The sequence below is a fragment of the Panicum hallii genome, chromosome 7 (assembly GCF_002211085.1).
Source record: "Panicum hallii strain FIL2 chromosome 7, PHallii_v3.1, whole genome shotgun sequence".
NCBI lineage: Eukaryota > Viridiplantae > Streptophyta > Magnoliopsida > Poales > Poaceae > Panicum > Panicum hallii.
In genome coordinates, this window is record NC_038048.1 from 44,893,172 (window position 1) to 44,905,758 (window position 12,587).

Sequence of the window (12,587 nt, forward strand, 5' to 3'; positions counted from 1 at the left end):
TGCGTCTGTCCCTGCCGGTAGCCTTTGATCCCGGATGAAGTCGATAAAAGCCTCTCTCCAGTCCTCACCCAACATCATAACCTCCCGATCAGGTTGTTGAGGACCCGCATCGGTGGTTACCTGAGGTGAAGACTTGATGGATGGCTACTTGAGCTCCTGGACAAAGACTCCCGCTGGAACCTGAGCACGAGTTGACCCCAGCTTGGAGAAAATATCTGCGCCAACATTATGCTCATAACACATGATGAACCTCTAGGTCGGAAAATTTATTTTCCAGCTTGCGCACTTCTTGTACATAGGCATCCATCATCTCCTTGTTGCAGTCCCACTCTTTGTTGACTTGATGAACGACAAGAGGAGAATCATCATATACAAGTAATCGCTTGATCCCTAGTGATATCGCCAAACGTAGCCCGTGAAGCAAGGCTTCATACTCGGCTTCATTATTGCATATGTCCCAAAGGATCTGAAGGATGTACTTCAATTGTTCGCGCCGTGGAGAAATAAATAGGACTCCAGCACCGCCGCCATCGAGCTTGAGAGATCCATCGAAATACATGGTCCAATGCTCTGGCTTGTCGACTGGAGTTGGAATTTGATTCTCTCTCCACTCAGCCATAAAATCGACTAGAGCTTGAGACTTGATTGCAGTGCGTGGCTTGAAGTCGATTGACAAAGCCCCCAGTTCCACTGCCTACTTTGATATACGCCCGTGGCATCTTGATTATGAAGAATATCCACCAACGGAAAATCCGTAATCACAGTGATCTTGTACTCGTCAAAATAATGGCGTAACTTTCGTGAAGTAATCAGAATTGCATATAAGAGTTTCTGAACCGCCGGGTACCGTACCTTAGACTCGGAGAGTACCTCACTGACGAAGTAGACAGACCTCTGCACTCCGAACGCATGGCCTTCTTCGCCTCGCTCGACTACAATAGCACTGCTGAAAACATGAGTTGTCGCCGCAATGTCGAGTAGTAGATCTTCTCCCGGCAATGGTGCTGTAAGGATCAGTGGAGACTGAAGATGATGTTTCAGACCTTGCAGGGCCCGCTCGGCCTCCTCCGTCCATTGGAACTTATCTTGGCACTTCAGGAGCTTGCAGAAGGGTAGTCCTCTCTCCCCGAGTCGGGAGATGAACATGTTCAGGGCTGTCATGCATCCTGTCAGCTTCTGCGCATCTTTGACTGTGGCCGGAGCCTCCATATCGGTGATGGCCGTGATCTTTACAGGATTGGCTTCAATTCCCCTGTTGCTGATGATGAACCCGAGCAATTTCCTTGACGGCACTCCGAAAACGCATTTGGTTGGGTTGAGCTTCCACCGAAATCTGCGTAGACTGCTGAACGTTTCTTCCAAATCTGCAATCAAGTCGTCAGGATTTCTGGTCTTGATGACCACGTCATCCACGTAAGCCTCAACATTCCGATGCAGCTGATCTGTGAAGCACATCTGGATCGCACGCCGATAGATTGCTCCTACGTTTTTTAACCCGAAGGACATAGTTTTGTAAGCATATGTCCCATACGGGGTGATGAACGCTGTCGGAGGAAATCTCCAGCCGGGTGGCGGAATGCGCCCGCCTAATCCTAGTTTAGGAAGAGTTTGGGGGAGACCTAGGAGCACTTGATCGATGGACGGATGATCACGGGAAGGATACAAGGATTTAGAGTGGTTCGGGCCGCCGAAGCGTAATACCCTACGTCCACTTTTGAGTTGTATTGCTTGTGAGAGCTTGGGTGTCTGTAAGATTGGAAAAGCTTAAAAAAAAACCCCTTCTAACGAGTGCACTCTCCCTTTTATAGACCAAGGGGAGTGCCTACACTGTGCGGGGCTCCGACAGGCGGGCTCGGCCAACAGGAGCTTGTAGTATGAGAGATATGTGATCTTCTTCTCCCGCTCCTTCCTATAGTCCTCGCAATTGAGAAGTTGATGTGCATATATACAGTCAGGATATGGCCGTGTGCCGCCTTGCCGACACAGTGACTGCTGTCAGTGTTACCCAACAGTGGAAGCCGTGCTGCCACTATTAGGTCAGGACCCTCTGACAGACGAAGGAGCCGCGCTGACCCGCCGCACCGTCGCCTCCGCGCACACTGTTGTAGCGTACGCCTCGGCTCACCTTCAGCAGGCCATCATCACCCACACGCGGCGCCGTGATATGACTACACGCCTTCTGCCTGCGCACAGAGCACAGTGACACGCCATCTTGGAAATAGGCGGGCTTACCGTGGTTCAGTTGGGCAGACCATGCTTTGACTTGAGCAAGCAAAAGCCCACCTACCAGCATTTAATATGGCAATTGGGCTGGTGTGCCGCGCAGGGCCTTTTGCCATCGGCACGTGGCGGCGCCGGACCCCTTCCCAGGGAAAGGGGGGTCCGGGCCCCCGAGGCCAGTTTGTGTGGTCAGGCCCGTGGAGGTCTGGCCTCCACACGTGGTGGCACCGGACCTCCCTGGGGAGTCCGGGCCCGTGGAGGCCACTCCAGAGTACCCTGCCTTTGTGGGCACGTGGAGGCGCTGAACCTATAAGGGCACGGGGGAGGTCCGGAGACCACGATCCCAGCTATCAGGCCCAGGCCGTACGCCACGTCACCCAGAGGATGAGGGAGAGGTTACGGATAACCTTACGCTCGTCTAGATGGACACCCTATCAGAAGACTTGCTGACGGGCTAGGCCCGCGGAGAGGCAGATCTCCTCGTAGCGGACTATTACGACCTTCTGGTTGTTGAGCAGTTCCTTAGCGACGATGGAGGATAGCCGGCCGAGCACGTGGTGGCACGCGTCCACCACGATGCGCTTGGCGCACACGCCAGAGCCGGATACCATCGCGCCTTGTGAGACGGTAGCCTCACGCTAAGGGTCTAAAGGTGATGAAGGCGGATCGTGGGCCCACCACGACGCGCCTAGCCCCCATGTCAGGGCCGGACACCCTAGCAGGAGGTACCCCTGTCTGTATGTACCGACAAACGCTGTCTTGATTTGATCCTCCTCCTTGAGCGCAATCTGATGATATCCCGAATAACCAGCCGTCGAGTCGACGACTTGCTCAATGCGTGGCAGCCCAAAGTGATCTTTTGGGCAATGCCTGTTGAGATCAGTGTAGTCAACACATATTCTCCATTCATTATTCTTTTTTCATACAAGAACGGGATTAGCTACCCATTCTGGGTGGATCACTTCTTTGATGAAGCCAGCCGCGAGGTGTTTAGCTATTTCCCGTTTAATTGCCTCACGCTTGTCGTGAGCAAACCTTCGCAGGCGTTGCTTTTTAGGCACAACCTTTGAGTGTACATTCAGACTGTGCTCGATCAGCTCACTGGGCACCCCTGGCATATCCGCTGGTTTCTACACGAATATGTCTCGGTTAGCTCGAAGGAAGCTGACGAGCGTGAGTTCCTATTTCTCACCTAAGCCCGCGCCGATGACGGCGGTCTTAGATGAGTCATCCTCCTGGAGCTGGATCGTCTTGACGGCCACGTCGTCAGTCGACTGGATGCTCGACTTGCTAGTCTTTCTCGAGGGGATCTCCAGCCCGGACTGGGAGAGCTGCTGCGCGGCCGCGAGTAATTCCCCTGAAGCATCTGGCACACGAGTAGTCAAAACATACTGGATCGCCTCCTGATTGCAATCATACGACTTCTTCAAGTCACCACGGAGAGTGAGACTCCACTTAATCCTGGCATCTTGAGAAGCAGATAAACGTATTGTGGCACTGCCATGAATTTGGCAAGTGCCGAACGACCCAATATAGCATGATAAGAAGATTTGAAGTTGGCCACCTTGAATTTAATGAACTCGGTGCGGTAGTTCTCCCTCGTGCCGAAGGTGACTGGAAGAACTACTGTACCAAGTGGGTGCGCCGCGTTACCTGGGACGATGCCATAGAAAGGTGATTTGCTCAGAATCAGCATGTCCGTGAAGTCCAGACCCATCTTTCTTAGAGTGCTGGCGAAGATGAGGTTGAGACCACTCCCACCGTCGATGAGCACCTTGGTGAGACTGACTTCTGCCACCACTGGGTCCAGGACCAGGGGGAACTTACCGGGTTCCGAGAAGCTCGTCCACTGATCGTCGCGGGAGAACGAGATAGGGACCTCCGACCAACGGCGTGGTCATGGTACCGCCGGCTCGATGGACATGATCTCCCAGAGAAGCAGCTTCTGGTCCCGCCTGGAGCTGAAGTCTCCATCTCCCCTGAAGATGACGTTGACGGTTTTCGAAGCATCCTGAAACTTCACGTTGCGCCCTTGGTCCTCTTGGTCGTCATCCTCGGGTTCCTTGTCCGCTGGCTTTTTTGCTCTTCTTACCACCACCGGAATTGCTGAATGTCCTCCGGAGGTGGTAACAGTCGATGGCCGCGTGATTGGCACCTGGGTGCCATGGGCATTTCTTCTGCAGGAGCTTCTCGAACTCCTCCTGCGTCGTCGACTTCTTTCCTCGCGAGGGACGATCCACAGCCACGATGAGATCATCTGGCCTGCGCTTTCGGGGTGGACCCGAATAGTCCCGCTGGCCTTTATCATTGCGGTTGTCATTTGGACGCCTCAGATTGCTATCTTGGCGCCGCGGGAACCGCTCCCGCATCTTCTCCTCCTGTTCGGACCAGTCGTACATCATGTCACGAAGGCCCACAACAGTTTTCGGCCTACTCTGCCCGAAGTCTCTGTAGATGCCTGAGTCGGTGATGCCGTTGTAGAAGCAGTCGATGATGTCATCCTCCGAGATGTTCGCGATGGTAGCGCGAACGTCGAAGAAATGATGTGTGTAGGACCGCAGGAGCTTGTTACGTTCCTGTTTACACTGAGCAAAATCGTGATGAGTACCTGCGCGAGCGATCGCTCCCTGGAAGTTGTCGATGAAGTCCTTCTTGGGCCGTTCCCCGGAGTCGATCGAGTTGTTGCTGAGGCTCTCCAGCCATGTGACCGGCGCAGGGTCAAGAGCCATCGGAAAGTAGACAACCTTGGTGATGTTGGAGCCCCCTGCGACTTTAATGACCGTGGAGTAGCAACGTAGCCACTACTGAGGAGCTTGCTTGCCGTCGTACTTGGTGATGCCGATCGGCTTGAAGCCCTCAGGGTACTTGTAGCTACTCAACCGTGCAGAGAAAGCTGGGAAACAGTCGCTGCAGTCAGTACCTTCAGTCTTGACTTCTTCGTGAACCTTGCGCCTGGAGTCGATCACGGACCGTGCATGTTCTTCTGGAGGAGGTCGATGATTGGTCTATCGCGGCTTACCCCCTGGAAGTGGCTGCTGCCTCTCGCCAGGGGCCTGGCTCCCGCGAGCGTTGTCGTTGTGGTGGCTGGGCTGAGGTCGAGGGTGACCGCCAGCCGTTTGGCTGTGAGCCTGGCTCCGACTCTCGCCCACGCGCTCCTCCCTGATAGCAGACGCTGGGTTTTACTGATCCAGCTGGATCCAGGCCCTCTGCGCGTAAAGAAGTGCTTGACGCACATTTGGATCGTTACTGCGCTCGAGTATAGCCGTAACCCTGGCGATATTGGCCACCGGAGTCCTAAAGCCCCGTTCGCTAACGGCGGCGAATTTAGGGTCGAGCTCACGATGCATAGATCGCCTGCGCTCGTTGACCCTCCCTCGCCGGATTGTGCGGGCCCTATTCCTGGCCCTTCGTGCCTCACGATTAGCGTCGTTCTCGTAGCCGGCGTTGGCTGTGGCCTCATCTTCAGAGACCGCATCAAATTCGACGATGGGAAAATCACCATCGTCCTCGCCTTCTTCCGCCATTAGCACCTGGCGGGAGGCGAGCTCATCAGAGCTCACGTCGACTAGTTCAGTCGACTCCTCCGCCACGGTGGCCAACGGCCTGCCTTCCTGGAAAGGCAAAGGCTCGAGGTGGGCCACAAGTAGATCCTCAGCCTCGAGTAGATTGGAGAGCTTCAAGCCCCTCCAATGTACGAAACGCCCCTCTGGTGTGGAGGTGATCTTCAGATCACTGGCGGGAAAACAACCAGAAGCCCCCCGACATGCGGTGGCTTTGGGCCCCTCAAGTTGGAGCAAAGAATCCAGGTCCTTCTCTAACGCAGAGAGGGACTCGAAGATGCCGGCCTCCTGAAGATCAGTGGCCAGATTGCGTGAACCGAGTCGGGATCGTCCACGCGAATCCTTAGATTGGAACTAGTCCAACCCAAGGGAAGTTGCCGCAGCGCCGGATGAAGTCGCGCCGGGAGTTGACTCCACCTTGATCTTTGCAGCAGAAGCATGGATCGACAAGTCGTCGAGATCATCAACGAACTTGTCGAGGTCGCTGCAAAGACCCGCCGCGGGAGTCTTTGGCTTCATGTCGATGAGGAATCGACGGAAATTGCCCACACCATCTGCGATGCAGACCCACGAGCCAAAAACAAATGTCGTGCTCTAAGAGGGAACTGACCTGGCGAATTGGAAAGATGCCATCGAGCTCGCCAGTGGATCTTCGACTTGCTCCCCTACCTGGCGCGCCAGCTGTCGGTGTTTTACCGGCTGCCCACCGAAGCGTATACCCAAGGTGGTAAGTTTAGGTGTGAAGACGTCGAGATCAGGAACTCGAAGGTGCAAGAAACACAAAACTTAGACAGGATCGGGCCGCGAGGCGCGTAATATCCTACGTCCTGTGTGGTGGTTTGTATTGCCTTTGGTGTAGAATGATCTGGAGATCCTGTTTTGAGAGGGTCCCTGTCCCCCCTTATATATCCGGGAGGCCAAGATTACAAGGATACTAACCAACACCAGCCAAGAAATCGTACCAGAATATATCTCGAGTAGATTCCTTCTGTATCGGTCAGCTTTATCTCCTACTTAAACGGAATAAATAAGAGATAAACGAGGTAAATAAGAGATAAGACGGACTTAATCTCTTAAACCTCTTCAAACTACGTTATGTACACAGTCCCGTAGCCTCGGGTCTGACAGCCTCGACTTCAGCATTTTTTCCGGGGATACTTCGTTATCGTCAACATCAGCTCTGGTAGCTACCAGCGCGCAAGAGTCAGGCCATGTCAACTTGGTGTTCGCTAAGCATGAACGTCAAGAATTCGGTGGCCATATCTGGACCGGTCATGTGTGTCTCGCTCTTCGCGTGCCTGTGCCGCACCTACCGGCCAAGCCTGCTATCTCGTCGTTACGGTTTCAGACGTCATCTTGACACCGGACGGCTCTTGTTGCTATCCTCGGCATGCACTAGCCCGACCATCCGCATTCAATAAAAGGTGCAGCCACTCGACCTTTCTCTATCTCTGTCTCTCTATCTCGTTCTATCCGTGATCGATCCACGCTCCCAACCGGCCCGTCAGTTTGTGCCGGTGCGGTTCCACCTCCCCGTCTTTCTTCTTTCCGCGGCCCAGTTCATCGTTCCAGGCCAGCACCAAACGAACCTTCTCGGCCAGCCCAGGTTCAGCTCTCGGCCCATGGCCGAAATGGTTTCGGCCCATAACCGAACCCCTCGGCCTCGCATCGCTCCCCTGCTCGCTAAATCCTCGACCCCGCACCCCCACCAGCAAGGCTCGATCGAGTCCAGGTGCTGCACGACGGTCCCCTTTTCCTGGCGTATCTATCACGCCGAGCCAGGACGTTTCGCTCTATAAAAATTCACGAGATGAGCTATAAAAATCCACAAGTCGAGCCCCCGTTCCAATCTGCTTCTTCGGCACGCCGCCTTCCCCCTATACCCTAGCCCCTGCGCCCATATAAAACCCACCTGAGACCCTCTGCTTGGCTCCCTGCATGCCGTCGCCCAGGGCTCCTCCCGTTCTTCTCCTCGAGGCACCTGAGCCCTTGCTCCTTGCCCCCCTACGCCACGCCCTTTCCCCTGCCGGCGGCCCCTGCAGCGCCGCCGCCCCTGGCCCCTGCTGCCTGTGCCGCGTGCGCCCCAGCAGCCCTTCCCCCTGCGCCTCTGCGCGTCTGCAACCTCCTGCTGCCGCCGCCTATAACCATGCGACGCCAGACCAGCAGCCCTGCAGCCGCCAGTGCGTCCCCTCCCCTCCAGCGCCGCCCCTGCTCCTCCTCCTCTCCTGCTTGCACACCACCAGGAGCTGCGCTCGCCCCTGTGCCTCCCAGAACCCGCGCCACCAGAACAGAGGAGCCAGCCGCCCAGAACAGATGAACAGACCCGCTCTTGCATCTTCCTCCGCGAAATTCGATCTCTACAATGCATCTCCGCACGGGTAAGGCATGGAATCGAACCCCCTCCCTCTCCTCTTTCTTTTCCCCCCAGATCTTGCGCTCTCCTGTGGCCAAAATCGCCTGAATTTGGGCCAACAGTGGCCGCCGGCGCCATTGGAGCTGTTCTGAAGCTTTTACAAACTGGTCCCTGGAAGATTCTGTAATTATCGCGAAAATTTCTGTATCTTGCGAAATTTGCAGAAAACCGCCTAAATCTATTACATCTTCTCAATTCAGCCCCACCATAGAATTTTCTAGATCTAACCCTGAACTTTTCTGTATTTGCAAGCACTATTTTCTGAGTCTAGTAATTCTTTGCTGCTAACCCCTGAATGCTATAGTTAATTACGTATCGGTCCCTGCAGCGCTGTTTTACGTTTTAGATCCGTTTGGATCCGTTCTTTTCGCGTGAGTCTTCTAAAACACTAAACTATCGTTTAATAGTGTTGTTGTACCGTAATTTCTGTTTGTAAAATTAGATATCAATTTAATTTGAATAATATCCTCTCATCTACTTTTCCAAAATAAAATCCAATTAAGTCTTTACTCCGGTTTTCATAATTAATATTAATTTGATTAATATCAACTTAAATATATTTGTAATTTAATCTGTTTAGTTTAACTCGAATCATAAAGTTCGACGTTTAGATGCTCTCATCGGTTTCTTTCTAATTAATTGTTTAATTCGGATAATTCGTACATAGATAATTATATATAAAATTTGATTAAGTTGTACCTTGCCTTTATAAATGTAAACATAATATGAGTTAATACTAATTAGAGATATTCTTTTTTATATCTTTTACATCAGTTTTCTAAATTAAAATAAATGAAAGCATATAGTTCTTTTATTTCTTTTATAATATAAATCTTCTGATAGCTGTATCTTTTCAACCCTAACTCCGTTTTCCGCGTTTCTTGCGTTCTCATGACCGTAGCAGCGAGCCCTATCCTTTGGTATGCTCTTTTAAAGCCTTCCTTTTATTTGTTGTAGCCGTTCTTAGTTGTTCTTATTTGTTTGCTTGCTTGTATGCTTGGGCCCGATGCTTGCGTGATGTTAGAAGGAGCGTGATCGAAGAGTTTTGAAGATTTAGAGTTTCAAGAACAAGAGTTGAAGATTCTGAGCAGCTATTCTCTAAAAGAAAGGCAAGTGTTTTCTTGATCATTCTTTTATCCTAATAAACATAATAAATATAACTTTTTCTTTATATGCATGCATGTGTCCTAAATTTGATGGATCCTAATTAAGGATATGGCTAGTCTTTATGATCATTCCTTGTCAACCTGGATTTTACCTTTATGTTGGGTAGCTATTGCTTAGTTGCAATAACTGGTTCTGGTTTGGGAATAATTTATAACCATGATGACAACATTGATGATTTTACACCTGTTCTATACATGTTCACGCGCTATGTGTTGTTAATACAAAATTATATGTTTAATCGGAACATGGAGAACCACTTAGAAAAACAGTGCAACCACAATACTATATGGCTCTGGTCTTGGCTAATTAATTAGAAACTTTAGCCTGTGATGATCTTACCGAAAGGGTAAGAGGGGAGTACGTTGATGGGGTATAGCCCGGTCCTCTTGAGGCATATTGATATATGTGGTCCTTGGTTAAGGTATTTCCTCATTAGGGAGGGTTATGACCACTACAGCCTGAAACCTTAGCAGATTATCATAAGTTAGGAATCTTTGTAAAGGTCTCGTAGTGAATCTCTTGCCACTCACCTCGGAAGTGTTTAAGAGGCTAGCTACCTCGGGAAAATCTGGAGACACGAATTGTGGGTAAAGTGTACAACATCTGCAGAGTGAAAACTGATATATCAGTCGTGCTCACGGTTAAGAGCGGCTTGGACCCTCACATGATTAATTGAACTTGAAAATGAATTAAATCGTGGACCATGGTTATGGTTATGGTTATGGTTATCGTGGACCATATTTATGGTTATGGTTATGCTTATACTATATCTCTTCTCTCTCTTTAAAAGTGGATTTTGGTAAGAACTTATATCTTAGTAATCAGGTGCTAATAAAACTTGACTAACTAAAATTGCTTATCGCAGTAATTCAGTCAGCCTTTCCTTAATTTTAACCTTCATGTCATATAATTCCCAACACTTGCTAAGTACCAACCATAAGTGTACTCATGCTTGTTATAATTGCTGTTCAGAGAAGAAAGTGATGTAAAGCCTTTTGAAGATGATGCTGAGTTCTAGGCTTGCGCAACCCACGATCGATTGCCTGTGAAGTTTGGATCTTTCATTTCCAGGATAAGTTGTATTACTCTGATAACTTTTATAGTCTTTTATTTTTTATTTCGTGGTACTGTTGCTGATTATTTACTGATAAAGTTACTGCATGTATGAAACTGATCCTAACGTGATCCTAACGTACATGCAGTTATAACTATGTCCATTCGGTTTGTGCTTTAAAACCGGGCGTGACAAGAAAGGAGCGCGTGACCTGCGCCATCTCTTCCTACAGATTACAGAACTGCATCTTCTCCTGAAAGTTCAGGTGAGCGGGCGAGTGAACCCTCCCCTTTCCGGCGATTCAGCCCTGCTAGTGAGGAGTGAGGGGAGGAAGGCGAGCGGCGATGTCGGCGGGCAACGGGAAGAAGGTGGCCTGCGTCACCGGAGGCAGCGGGTACATAGGCTCCGCGCTCGTCAAGATGCTGTTGGAGAAAGGGTACGCCGTGAAGACGACGGTCAGGAACCCCGGTTTGTCTCACGGATCCCTCTTTTTTCAGCTCTGTTTTTTCATGCTTCCCGTAGCGAGGGTGAAATCTTCTGAGTAGTAGGAAAAACGGAAAGTAATTAGTACTACTTGTGTTCTCGGAAAAGCTTTTGTTTTTGTCATCTTGGAGTTAAAAAAAATATAGTTGCCCGTGCAGGGAAAGAAATGAATATGTGTCAGTATGATCGTTTATTCTTGGCCACTAAAATCTGAATACAAATTGGAATGAATCACCCAAGAGCTTGCCGCTTTGATTCTGAAACCCCCAGATGACATGGCGAAGAACTCCCACCTCAAGCACCTGCAGGCGCTTGGTCAGCTGGAGGTCCTCCGCGCAAATTTGGACGAGGAAGGCAGCTTCGATGAAGCCGTCGCCGGCTGCGATTATGCTTTCCTCGTCGCCGCTCCCGTGAACCTCAAGTCGGAGCATCCTGAGGTGCGGGTGACACTGTTCTGCTGTAGATTTCTTTTCTTGTTGCTCAACCAGCTAGAGCAATTGGCAAAATGAACTCGGTGCGTGCGTGGCAGGTACAGCAGATCGAGCCAGCTGTCCGGGGAACCCTGAACGTGATGAGGTCGTGCGCCAAGGCCGGGACGGTGAAGCGCGTGATCCTGACCTCGTCGGCGGCCGCGGTCATCAGGAGGCCGGAGCTGCAAGGCGACGGGCATGTGCTGGACGAGGAGTCCTGGTCCAACGTCGAGTACCTCACCGCCAACAAGCCTCCTTTCTGGGTACGCGCCGCCGCGCCCTTCCTTCATCATGAGCAGTGCTGGGTCCGTTCGGTAATGGCGTCCGCGTCGTTGGCCTTGGCCATCGCAGGGATACCCCGTGTCGAAGGTGCTGCTGGAGAAGGAGGCGAGCAGGTTCGCGGAGGAGCACGGCATCAGCCTCGTCACCGTCTGCCCCGTGGTCACCGTCGGCGCAGCGCCGGCGCCGAGCGCCCGCACCAGCGTCCCCAACTGCCTCTCCCTTCTATCCGGTGAGGCCGCGAGCCGATGATAAGCAGACCGGCCGGGAGACGAGAAGAAGAACTTGTCGTTTTTCTCTCGTACCTGTTCCTTTTCACGCCACGCGATCGACCTTCTGAGCTCCGCCTGATGACCATCTCAGGCGACGAGGCGGAGTTCGCCGTGCTGAGAGGCATCGAGAGGGGGTCCGGCACGGTGGCGCTGGTTCACCTCGACGACGTCTGCCGCGCCGAGCTGTTCGTCGCCGAGGAGCCGGCGGCCGCGGGGAGGTACCTCTGCTCCAGCCTCGACACCACCATCCGCGAGCTCGCACGCTTCCTGGCACACAAGTGCCCGCAGTACCCCGTGAAAACAAACCTGCTGTAAGAATCAGCTTCTGAACTCTGAGACTTGCGCTGCACTGACGAGTGAGTAGTGATGTGTGATCCTGGTCTTCCACTTTATTTGCAGCTCCGGCGACCTGCTTGAGAAGCCAAGAATGCGCCTGTCGTCGGCGAAGCTGGTGAGGGAAGGGTTTGAATACAAGTACAAGACGCTGGATGGGATGTACGACGACATGATCGAGTACGGCCAAGCTTTGGGAATTCTCCCCAACTAAGGCTATCTCCAACCGTCGTTCTCTGTATCCTTCATTTACAGAATTCTCTACAAGATTCTCTCCTCTATATCTCATTTCTCTCCAACAACGTTCTCTAAATCTCGTTCTCTGTACATTAAACT

General features: G+C 51.7%; 1 protein-coding gene across 1 annotated transcript; it reads left to right on the forward strand.

Annotated features, from left to right (window-relative positions):
• The first annotated feature begins 10,614 nt into the window (after window positions 1-10,614).
• Window positions 10,615-12,587, forward strand: LOC112899179 (anthocyanidin reductase ((2S)-flavan-3-ol-forming)-like). The gene is made up of 6 exons (XM_025967540.1): window positions 10,615-10,882; window positions 11,168-11,334; window positions 11,427-11,630; window positions 11,719-11,878; window positions 12,010-12,229; window positions 12,318-12,587. Exons 1-6 carry the CDS (start codon window positions 10,759-10,761, stop codon window positions 12,463-12,465), a joined length of 1,023 nt encoding a protein of 340 aa, XP_025823325.1. The 5' UTR covers window positions 10,615-10,758; the 3' UTR covers window positions 12,466-12,587.

Bases quoted from the DNA above. Each gene is read 5' to 3' on its own strand.
- LOC112899179 (XM_025967540.1), top strand. From the start codon at position 10,759: ATGTCGGCGGGCAACGGGAAGAAGGTGGCCTGCGTCACCGGAGGCAGC. The intron at 10,883-11,167 runs GTTTGTCTCACG...TGAAACCCCCAG, and splicing joins GACGACGGTCAGGAACCCCG to ATGACATGGCGAAGAACTCC. The intron at 12,230-12,317 runs GTAAGAATCAGC...CTTTATTTGCAG, and splicing joins CCCGTGAAAACAAACCTGCT to CTCCGGCGACCTGCTTGAGA.